This window comes from Periplaneta americana, chromosome 9 (assembly GCF_040183065.1).
Source record: "Periplaneta americana isolate PAMFEO1 chromosome 9, P.americana_PAMFEO1_priV1, whole genome shotgun sequence".
NCBI lineage: Eukaryota > Metazoa > Arthropoda > Insecta > Blattodea > Blattidae > Periplaneta > Periplaneta americana.
This window is the reverse complement of record NC_091125.1, coordinates 84,787,794-84,800,360: the sequence shown is the minus strand read 5'-3', so window position 1 is coordinate 84,800,360 and position 12,567 is coordinate 84,787,794. Positions and strand designations below refer to the sequence as shown.

General features: G+C 36.8%; 1 protein-coding gene across 1 annotated transcript; it reads left to right on the top strand.

Annotated features, from left to right (window-relative positions):
• Window positions 1–6,545: 6,545 nt before the first annotated feature.
• LOC138706163 (peritrophin-1-like) lies at window positions 6,546–11,130 on the top strand. Its single transcript, XM_069835155.1, has 2 exons — window positions 6,546–6,866; window positions 8,958–11,130. Exons 1-2 carry the CDS (start codon window positions 6,854–6,856, stop codon window positions 9,563–9,565), a joined length of 621 nt encoding a protein of 206 aa, XP_069691256.1. The 5' UTR covers window positions 6,546–6,853; the 3' UTR covers window positions 9,566–11,130.
• The last annotated feature ends 1,437 nt before the right edge of the window (window positions 11,131–12,567 follow it).

Genomic DNA, 12,567 nt, shown 5'->3' with positions numbered 1-12,567 from the left:
TCCATGTTTCAGCGGAAGGCCAAAAGATCGTTTTCCTAAAGGAGTGTAGTTTACTATTTGGCGTGATATTCATAGTACATGAGATTTCTGTTTCTGTCCATAATTTTGAATTTTACTTAAATATAAAAATATTTTATGATTTACTGCTAATAAATCATAAATAATAAACAAATCATTTAAAACTACAACAAATCTTAAATTAATTGTGGCTATTTGCTTATTTCATAGCGCTTACAGCTTCTGAAAAGTATTAGCCATAAAAAATATTATATCTCCAAATTTTCGATCTGACAGTTAACAGACTCGAAGCATGACTTTCACAACATAAGATAAGCAAGAGGGTAGCATCAACCAACGAAATACAGTTTACGATATTGGTAAGTGACAAATACATAGACTGTAGAAAGAGAGATTCGGCATCATGATGGTGATTTCCACGTAGCATTAAAAATTAACGTTAACCATTGTGAAGCATTTATCCATTATCATTTAAACTATTACTCTGTTTTATGACTGTCTAGATAATCATTTACCTCCAAAGTCGGGGTCGTTGACAAGTTCTGTCCCCATGTTTATGAGGACTACGGACAAATAAAGAGCCAAAAATAGGGTAATTTTGCGTCATGTGATCAGCATGGCAAACAACACAGAGCAGACACAAAAGAGAATCACATATCCATTTCCTTTGGAATGTAAATAAACCACAACCTTTTCGGAATCGAATCCGGATGATGCGCGCATGAGAGAGAGAGAGAGAGAGAGAGAGAGAGAGAGAGAGAGAGACAGAGAGACTTGCCTAGGCATACTGCACTAAGTCCATGAGTGATTCTTCTGAATGGGTAATTTGTCTTTCGTTGACCATCAGATTCGTGAACACATCACAGTAGCAGTATGCCTTCCCCATTATTAATTACGAGTTTATGAATAGGGAACTCGTGGATAGACGGTAGGGGAAACGGAAGTGTCCCGAAAAAACGTGTCTAAAACCATTTTTGCCCACAATATAGTCCATTCGGATTAGTTCTGTTACGCAAACTCTCTGAGTAAGTATCGTAATGAAAAAGTATGCCATATCTACAAGACATCGTTTAAATTATTTATATTAGGCTATTTATTAACTTTTAATTTCACTCATAACAGCGATTTACCACTTTAGTAATACTGGGTGTTCATTTCAAAATGTGTCATGACGTCACTGTTGTGAGTCAGCGATTTGAAGCGATTTTCAGCTTTTATGTCAGAGAAGTTGCCTATTAATCAAGACGTTCAATCCGAACTTGAGAACGTGTATGGTATAACTTGAATGTCGTAGCAACAGATGGCGGTCTGTACGGTCTGTGTGCTACCATAACCTCTTTCGAACTTGTTTTGCGCGGGCAAGTCCTACGCAGGGTATTTGTTATCATCGGTTGCGTACGACAACATTCCACAACACAAATCAAATGCTCGGTGTCCATGTTGACCGTCGAAGTTAATGTCAACAAATACATAAGTAATCGTCTTAACCCTCTCTCCATATCCCGACAGTAAGAAAAAAACTCACCTCAGCAAGTGTTTCCAAACAGTTCACATTCCTGTCACTACAGGCGTTACCGTACGTAGCGGTAAGTACTCTTCAGAATGGACGCCGTACTTGTTAGGCAACTTCTCTGGCACATAACTAATACGCCTCTGCGTAAGTGTAGGAAGATTGAATTCTCTAGGCTCATCGGCTAGCCACATGACGGCATACAGCGAGCCATGACACACTTTGAACCGAACACGCAGTATTTTCATACTGTCGCTCTAAAGCAGCGTTGTCAGACACAGCCTAAACGGAGCGGAGCGCTCCACTATAACTCGTTGCGTACTCCGGTGCTTCCACAGACATAAGCAAGTTCACGCTCCGACTAGACGTCTCTAGCACCACAACCGGTTTCGGAGCTTACAACTCTGACACTATTGCTCTAAAGCTATATGTTAGCTGCTGTATGAAGTCATAGTGCAGTGTAGTTTCTTCATTGTTCACTCATACAAGGTGAACCGTAGGTGATGTCATTAATTTCAGGGCGTTATTCTTTGAGATATTTCAAACAAAAATGTTTAATACAATTTTACTCGTTTTTGCTTCCTTTTTAAGTTAAAAATTGTTTTATATTAAACATTTCATAGCGTATATTGGGAAAGACACTGATTTAATTCCCAATAAGCTTAGGCAATTTAAGAGAGAATTGTATTATGCTAATAAATGATTGAAATGATTGTAGGTTTGTCCTTTAAATTGTCCTTAACATATTCACATAGAAGTTCATTTTGTTTCAGATGAGAATTGTGAAACGAGATCGAGCTCCTTCAGAGACACTCAATAGGGACAGCAAACTGGCTGTGCAGCCCATAGGAAGCGTGTCTGGGTGTTGGCTTCGTATTTGGAATTTTTAAATAATGTAGAATCGTCAAGGGGTACGGCGGGAAATATTCAACTAAAAGCGGTACCAGAATTATAGAGTACGAAAATACTCAAGAAGGGGAGATGAATTGGCTGGAAACAATACAATATAGTACGAGTAACTACAGAAGAAGAAACCATTAACTCGGTGAATAGGACTGGTGAAAGCTGTACACCGAGTACTAGCAGAAGCTCCCAGGGGAGCAGAGAGCGGACAGCAGCTGAAACAATCGAAAGGAGAAAGGGACAAACTCATCAATATATTAAGTTCGGCACTGCCACTGCATCTGCGGTCACAGGCAAAATTACTGCACTTATAGATAGTGAGGGAATTCTAAATTCAAACCAGCAATGAGTAAGTGATATGATACTACTATAATTTCCAGTCCGATCTGAAGAACATAGCTATAGGAAGGCAAATATCCAAATGAAAATTATAATTTATGTTAAAGTGCTTAAATTGCATTACACCAACTTCCTTGAAGCCCACTAGTGGCTTAAGATAATGTAAAAAATGAATTGATTGATGATTTCATCCTTACCTCTTCCGGTGTAATTACTCTCTTCTTGTGAGAGGTTCTCAATATCATTCTTAATAGCTGGCAGAACAAGATGAAGCTGATTTCCTGTTAAGAGAAAGAAATTATGAAACCAGTACTCATCAAACATAAGATATTTTGTAATTAACTTTGAGAGATATTCTCCACCGGAATTGAGACATTTTTCTTACCATGGGATCACATTTGGTATCTCTGTGTCGTAGAAGTTTGCCGTCTGGTGTCGGAACCAGTATGCGACAGTCGTCTGCACCTCTCTGTTGATCCCACAGTATGACAAATTTCTCACTTTCTGTGGGAAATATGTTGAAATAGGGCTATAGCTCAACATTTGCTGTATTTGCTCCAATAAATCTTTCCATGAAATTCTGTTTTCTTTCTGTGAACGGCTCCAGGAAAACTTACTTCCTGGATGGCTCTCGCGTAATAAGGCTCGACTGGCCAAAATTTATACAAGCACTTATTTTGACATTATTAACATGGTGGAAGAAAAAAATAACTTTTTTATCTGCCCCCATGAGAATGTTTGCTTGTGAGACAATATTGGGAATGTCTCACAGCGTTCCTAAAGGCTGGTTCACGATAAACCGGGAATGGAAACGAGAACGAGAGCGGAAATATTGTTAAAATAAATGTATTTAAATGTGAACATTCACAATTAACTATTGGGAATGCTCACATTTAAATACATTTATTTTAACATTATTTTCTTTCTCGTTCTCGTTTCCATTCCCAGTTTATTGTGGACCAGCCTTAAGAGGTTTGATGGCGAACTGTGCTACGCATGCGCATGTTACTCAATTCACGCTCCCGAAACCAGCAGAATGGCAGATCCGAAGAAAGTCTTGTCTCCTTCTCTGTACTGTGCCGACTATACAACTGGTCCGGTCGTCGAATATTGTGGAAGAGCGCGGCTCCAGCAAGCAAGCTGTCTTACAATGATATCACGTTGACTGATCGATGTAACCAGTAACTTCGTAACTCCAAATATTAATATAGCTTAGAATTTTAATTATTATAAACACAGATAAATTGGGTAAACACTGTCTCAATATCTCATAGCACGCTTCGCTCCTGCAACACTCTCATCTAAATCGTGTTTCTTTAAAATGTAAAATCAATTCACTGTTCTATTAGGGATATACTGGCACGGAGAAAACGTCACCCAGTTTCGGGAATGAAACAACAGCTGTTGTGTTAGTTTGGATATTTTAGTTTTGTCTCGGTTTACACATGGAGAGTAATGGATCTACGATAAGAAAAGTAATTAATTAAGGCCGTGCAATGTAATATGTTTTCTCTATGATGGACATTCCGAAATTAGTACTAGCTCAATAAATTTTTCACTATGGTTCACTCAGCATATTGTACGTGTTTATCATCAATTTAATACTGCATTACTTGTGATTACAAATCAATTGGGTGGTGGCACAGATTTGTAGTTACTCTCGATGCCGAGATATTACTGATAGAGGCTACGTAGTACTGCAAATTCGGAGTCCTCATGCCCATAGGTAGGTGAGTTGTCGTCGTTTGGCGTGAGCATACATGTTACATTCGTTCATGGTTTTATTACTAATAACTAGGGAACGGAATTTGGAGTAGTAAAAGCTAGTATTGGCATCTACACAGTCATTTGTTTACAACCCTTTATACCAAGTCCTCCCCTCCATGACATACTCGCAGCTCTCTGCACGTCAACATCAGGTGAACGGGACAGTTGTCGCATAAGAACTTCAACATGCAGGTATGCAGTTCAGAGTAGTGAAGTGCAGGTACAATACCGAAAGTGAAACCAACTAACAATACAAAATTGAAAGACTAGCCTATATTTATAAAAGCTCCAGATCGAGTATCAAAATTCAGGAAACAATTCCCTAAATTGTCGCTTCCCCCATGTCCAGTTCTTAAGAGCTAACGAAGCTTGCAATTATTACGCACATCACCTCAAATCTGTGAAGAAAGTGGTCCAGTCTTTCGATCTCGATGACGCCGCTGCGATTCAAATACGCCAGGAACTGCTAAATGATAGAAAATCGAGAAAGAAGCCATGGATATTAAGACAAATTTTGGATATTTACCGGATGCCATTATTCCATTAGGAAGGTCAGGAGTGGAAATAATTGAGCAAATAATTATGATGAGGACTATTGTAAATAAACTGAGTGCAGTAGAAGGTGAAATAGGAAAACGTGTTGGTGAAAAAATGAACAGAGGTTTGATTAAAAATAATGGGTACGGTATTCTTAGTCGGATTTCAGATGTACTAACAAGGATGTGTCCCAATGACATCATTCAACATGTGAATTTAATTGACGTATCTTGTTTCAAGTACTTTCCAATTGTCTCTCCTAGATGTAGAGCGGAGTTTTTCCATGTTAAAAAATTTCCTTCCTTACAACAGAGCAAAGTTGTATTTTGAAAATTTGAAAATAATATTTACAATTTATTATAATAAGGCATTGCAGGAATAATTGTTTCATCAACAAAACATAGCATTAATTGAAAATGCCATTTCGTTTGGTTCTACGTTTTCTTCAACATTTAATGATACTGTATTAGGCTATATTGTAAATATTGTAGCATATTGCAAATATTGTAAATACTGTAGTATACGGTGTATACATATTATCATATTTCATGACATTGTAGATAAAGGTTTTAATTTAACACGCTCCTGACAGAAAAACACACATATTCAGAGGCGAGTTCCATACAGAAGACAACTGTCTATCAGCCATCAATATGTCCACTGACAGGCGAAGATGCAGAGGTTGATATTTGTAATGTTGTTTACTGCTGTCTTGTGCGTTGCCAAGAAAAGCACATATAGTTAAAAAATGAATGCAGATTATGTACACTATTCCATTTGTTTATTCTGAAATACGTTTATAGCACGTTGCGTGTAAGTTTGTATGAAGTGTACTGCACTAGTCCATGCTCTGTGACGCAGCTCGCTTGACAGTCGCTGAGCTACGAATATCTATACTACATTTCACCATTCTTTATATTACTCCAAATCCCTTTCCCTGCTAATAACATTAGCATTCGACTGTCGTATAGTGCTATTGCAGTAAGTATTTGAAGTTCTGCCATTTTTTTGTTTCATCAAAGATCCCGGAACGGATGACCATACTCGGTGCGAGGAAAAACGTATTGTACGCCACAACGTCTTTTTTTTTTTTTTTTTTTTTTTTTAAGACCAGCCAGAGGCTGTTTACCAAAGTTATCTATTTTGTTTTCTGTTTTCGTTTTCGTTTTCATTTGTTTCCTTTGTTTTACTTACACTAATACAAACACAACACCCATGCCCGAGGCGGGACTCGAACCCACAACCCTTCGGACCAAGCGATAGGGACATGCCGTGCCCCTACCGCTTGAGCCATCCGGGCCGGCTCTTTGAACGCCACCCTTCGTAAACTGCTGCTTCATCGCACGCGATAACTGCATGAACGAAACTATCCCACTCCTTGCGTTCATCGCTTGCTTTCGCTGCATGCTGTCATTGCATCCGACTATCGCATAAACGAAACTGCACCTTAATGCATCTTATCAACGCGTGGAGATTGAAAAGATTATGCTACTCGTACGTTAGTCGTGAAGATTGAAACTATGTCTATAGCTTTTGATGTTTACGCTGGAGGATAACATTATTGAAGATTTTGCCTGATCTAGCATACAACACACATGGCAATGCCTATCAGAATACATTGATTTAGATAACCCAGACCACATGTCGAGTTATGAGTACTCCAGATAACATCGTAACTACGATGTAGAGCAGATAGCGACATAATTAAGGGAAGTGATGTATCACAATTGCCCAGCATAGGCCTATGTCAGTAAGATTTTCGGATCCAGTGCGGAGAACATGTCTGTTAAAGGTAAGCATACAACACATTTCATCAAGTTATTTATATTCGCCAGAGACTCTTCTAAGACTATTATTATTATTATTATTATTATTATTATTATTATTATTATTATTACTCTTATTTTTCTCGACAAATAAACATATTTTATAATTACTCTGTGTGCATCGAGAATCCGGCACTCGGCAGGTCAGTAAAAAGGTAAAAGGTAAAGGTATCCCCGTAACATGCCATGAAGGCACTTGGGGGGCATGGAGGTAGAGCCCCATGCTTTCCATGACCTCGGCACTAGAATGAGATGATGTGGTCGGCACCACACTCGGCAGGTCAGTAGAGTGAAATATTTTTCTACTACATTTTCAGAAGGAAACGAGATCTCCAAATAGAATAATGTCTTATGGTTCTTACATTCTTGTCTAGTAATAATTTTAACAGGTTTTGTGGAAATCTTCGTGGTACAGATCTATATGATGATATTATTAATTTTTTTATCCTACAGAATTTCCTGTTATGGTTATTATTTATTAATATCGGAGAAAAATTCACTCCGGCATTGGAGATCGAACCCAGGACCTTCCGTTCTACGCACTGAGCGCTCTACCATTGAATTAGCCCGGGACTTCATCCACAACAAAGCTAAGAGATTCAATTAAAATTGGCACAACATAAGTTTGCTTACACTACGCTCGATTCATTTCTATTAATTGTACAGTCTTTTTAACATTTTAGTTGTTTTCATGCCCTTTAAATATCACGTTTGAATTATACAGTATGATAACATATATACAGAGTGATCCACGAGGATTTACATCCACTTACGGAGCTTATTTCCGAAGACATTCTGTGCAAAAAAAGTCATACAAACATGTGTCTTAATCTCAATATTTTAGAGTTAAATTAATTTGAAGTTGTTTGTAATATACTATTATTCTTTAGTTTTAAGGGTAAAAGATTTTTAACTACAAAATTAGGCCTACATTTTTCTTACGCATTTATTATAACAATTGTTACAAATCACGCCACTCTTGTAAATTCTTTAAGTCTGTACATTAGAACACATAATTAAACTGTAAAAAATCAAGTTCCTAAAGTCGTATGATTTATAACAATTATTGTGATAAGTGTGTAAGAATGATATCATTTTTAGTAAAAATTGAAAAACAAAATCTGTACAAATTAATTAACAACACATTTTTAGTTTCAGAACACTCGCCAATTAATTATAGAAATGATACTTCTGAATAGACTTAGTTCATTCTTTATCTGTAATATTCTTTTACCCTTAAAACTATATAAAAAAGATATTTTACTAACAACTTCCAATTAAGATTAGAACACATGTTTATATGACATTTTTGATCAGAAAGCCAAATGATTTAACCCCTAATCCTACCCTAATCGGTAGGAGCATTTGGTTACTGCGCACTATGCAATGTATGTTGCCTGGCTATACCTAGTTCAAATATACTAAATGAGATCCTTATGATGGGTTTTCTTGAGGTACTCCCGTTTCTTTTCGTTAGAAATCATATCATTCCACCCGAACTCCTTTTCATTATCATTTAATAATATTGCCCGCCTTTATAAACAGCGAATATTAGCGGAGTCAGTTAATGTCGATTGGAAATGCACCTGGTTGAGGGATTATCATAAAAGATCTACAAGGTTCAATTCAATGATTTATTTATTTAGCTAGTAGATAAAGTGAGTACAAATTAAAATTATACAACAAAAATGTTTCTAGCCACTACCGTAAGAGCCAGGTTCATGAACGGTGTGGTCTTAGCCAATTACACAACATAAAATTTACAAAGACAGTTTACTAAATACGCCAATTAACTTAATTTAAACCGATAATTAACATACAAGAGCAAAAAAAAAGAAGAAAGAGCAAAAAAAGAAGAGAAAAAAATACATTTAATATAAATTGACAATTAGACAGAAGCCAGTTACATTCAATAAAAACATGAATATAATTGACAGAAATAAAAAGGTAAAAAATACACACATTTGTTAATATTACATATCATGAATAATAATGAATGATTAATCGTTTCATACACTGCAAAAGACTGATAATCAATATGGGACTCTTTCGTTAAGGTTGGTTTGGTGTGCTCGCTGTATTGCACGCTTCCTACGGCGGATATAGTCTGCCGTCTTATGTGCAGTGTCCGTCCATGGAGAATACGGTTCAGACAACCTTCTTCCCGGATGTGTGCAACTGCTCGCAGTATTACATGTGCGACAACGGCGTGGCCCATCACATGTCGTGTCCTCCATGCCTATACTTCAACCCCCTGAATAACGTGTGCGACTGGACCTGGAATGTGGACTGTCAGGAGACAGTCTGCCCGCCCGACGACTGCACCTCCCTGCCAAACCCCAACGACTGCCGCTTTTACTATGAGTGTAGCGGAGGAGAGTTGGCGTGCAAGGAATGTCCGTCAGGTCTGTACTTCAACTCCGATCTCCGGACCTGCGACGTCGCGGCCAACGCCGGCTGCGCCAGGGAAGATTTCAGCGCGAGGGCGTATGTCGCCACCTGTCCCAGCGCCATAGCCCCCACCTGCCCACCCGATGGCTCTGCATACTTCGCTCATCCTCACGACACCCACTGGTACTACCAATGCCAGGATGGAGTCGCGTGGTGCAAGCTGTGCAGCCCCAATGAGAAATGGAACCCGGACACACAACGCTGCGAGTGGTGAAGAATCACTTGCAACATCAAAGACTGTCAAATGGTTACCGTACTTGCCATTAAATTCAAAGATAACATAGTCAAATGCGGGCAATGGTATGATTTTTCAGAACGACAAAATAAGTAGAATATTTTGTTTCGGGAAAATGAGTAATGCTGGGAGACTCATATCGTATATTTTCGTCAAGTTAATTCTGCCCCTGAATGTAAGTGTTCCAGGTGACATTTATCAGTTATTTCTCTCCTATGTCAAAATTCAGTTCTGTTAGTTATGTCATCGGAAATAAGTAGGGCTATAACGAGGGCTATAACTTACAACCGCTCTAGAGTGATCACTACACTTCGAAGTTGAGGTACTTTACTCTGAAGTTAAGTACACACACAAAAATACAATGTTTGCAAAGCAGCTGGTAAAGTAGTCCTCTCATATCATGTTAGTTGGCTGGAGTAATAAAGTATTTTACAATTCATTCTTGATTTTCAGATAAATCTATTCAAGATAATAAATTTTATTCAAATGCTCAATCATACGATTTATCAATTTTCAAATTTATTATTTGCTAATGCATCTTGAAAAAGATATCCATGAACGTTTTCGCCTGTACGGCATCATCAGATATTCAAAAATTTGACGAAATCTAGACATAAGTCCATTAAATTGTACACAGTAATATGCATAACAGTGGTTGAATGATTAATCATGAGTTTTATGTAATGAAAAACTTATCATGGAAAAGGGTTCAATTTTGAATGATTTGTCTAATATGTTGATTTGCCGAAAAATTAAATGAAATTTATGATTATGAAATGTGAATATTAATACATATAATTCATGTTACATTTTTGTTAGATGTCATTTACTGTATAAATAAAATTGTTAAAAATTGTTAAAATTGATTAGATATAAAATGTAAAATATATAAAATATGTACTTTAGGTCTATTTAAGACAAATCATATGGTGTTATGCAAATTGTTACTGATGTAGTTAAATGGTGTAATGGAGTAATAAAGGCCGAGCAAGGAGAAAATTAAAAGTTCGCCTGAAAGACAAACGTAAATGGAGGTATAAGCCATGGGCGCCTTGCATGCATGTTCTTCCCCTGAAGACGATTTCTGATGGTCTGGGTGCTTATGTTCTTCCCAGTGGCCCGAAGCAAAGCACTTCGTAGCTCTGAAGCATTGGTTTTTGGCTTCCTACGATCTAGATGCCCCAGTACTTTGTCTTCAGCTTGTGTGGTTACCTTGGGACGAATTTTTCAGGGCCTATCTGCTAATCCATTTGTGTCCAGATAATGCTTCCAGGTTTTTCCAACAGCACTCTGGCAGGACAATCTGCCTATTTGTTAGCCCTTCTTCACATAAAATGATAATGCGCACACGAGCATTTAGGCTACTGCTATGTGCATACTAACTACATACTAACCTTGTCAAAATCCCTTCAATATCCTTTATTTTAAGGGAATATTTGTTCAATATCGTGTATTGATAGAATTAAATTATGCAATATTATACATAATCCTGCAAAATAGTAATTTCTTTACTAAAATTGGTAACCATAGCAACATGATTAACTTCAATATTAGTGGGATAACATTATATAAAACCACAGTCTAATATATACAGTCACGAAGCTTGAGTTGTGAGTATGCTAGGAACAATAGACTGTGCAGATACTATTTCGAATTGTCTGTAATGAGGCGACATTAGCGATCCTAGTGGTTAGCAACTATCTATGGACGCATATTTACTACGTATTGAGCTTCGTGACTGTATATACTAGACTGTGATAAAACTCTGTTGGTTCCAAACTTTTTTGATGTGTATATTTTGAATGTAGCAAATGCTTAGGTGTATATTTCTCTCATATAGGTCAGACTTATTCAAATGAAAAAAAAAAATCTGTAAGTTCCGTGTACATTCAATTGTTTAATGAAATCAGACAGACAGACAGACAGACAGACGGACGGACGGACAGACAGACGTACAGACGTACAGACAGACAGACAGACAGACAGACAGACAGACAGACAGACAGACAGACAGATAGATAGACAGATAGATAGATAGATAGATAGATAGATAGATAGATAGATAGATAGATAGATAGATAGATAGATAGATAGATAGATAGATAGATAGATAGATAGATAGATAGATAGATAGATAGATAGATAGATAGATAGATAGACAACTTTTATTGCTTGATATATATGTATATATATATATATATATATATATATATATATCGTCAAAAAATAAGATCATACAAAAGTATTTGTCAAGTTAAAATAATCATTGATACTATACAAACTATGTTCATACTATTTTCGTTTGATTAACGATTTGAATTAATGATAATTTAAATTCCTAGTTGACCTCGGTAACCTATTATACAACTTGAGAAACATTATATTCAAAGTTATTTTGTGCAGTTTTATACCTGCATAATTCAAGTCTTACATCATTACAATTCCTTGTATTACGTTCATGAAAATTCAAGTTCAATAGAAAATTATTAATATTCAATTGAATATACAGTATAACAAATACTGCAGTATATATAGCGATGGAAGAGTGAGAATATGGCAAGTATGAAATAAAGGTTTACAATGTACTTTTGGCCCCATTGAGAATTGTGACTTTGAAAGTGGTGGGCTAATAACAATATCAGTACATTCAGGTTACCTACAATGTATGATTCACTGGTATTGGCTGAGAATGAGTGACGTCACACAGATACCCCCATACGTCGTGTGCTTCAGATACCAGGACGGATATTGTACGTTACTGCTTCCTTATTAACATTTAGCCTATGATATAGACCTACGTTGTATTTTGCTAAGGTAGCCTAATAATTAACATAACTGCGATAAATAATTATAATTAATCGATATTAATCACCTAGAATTAAGCAAGCCGAGAGTTAATATAAATATATAAAGGAAAATGATAATAATATGACGAAATGAGTTTTACCTTTACCCTCTTCATTTTCCTCTTCACTTTAGGC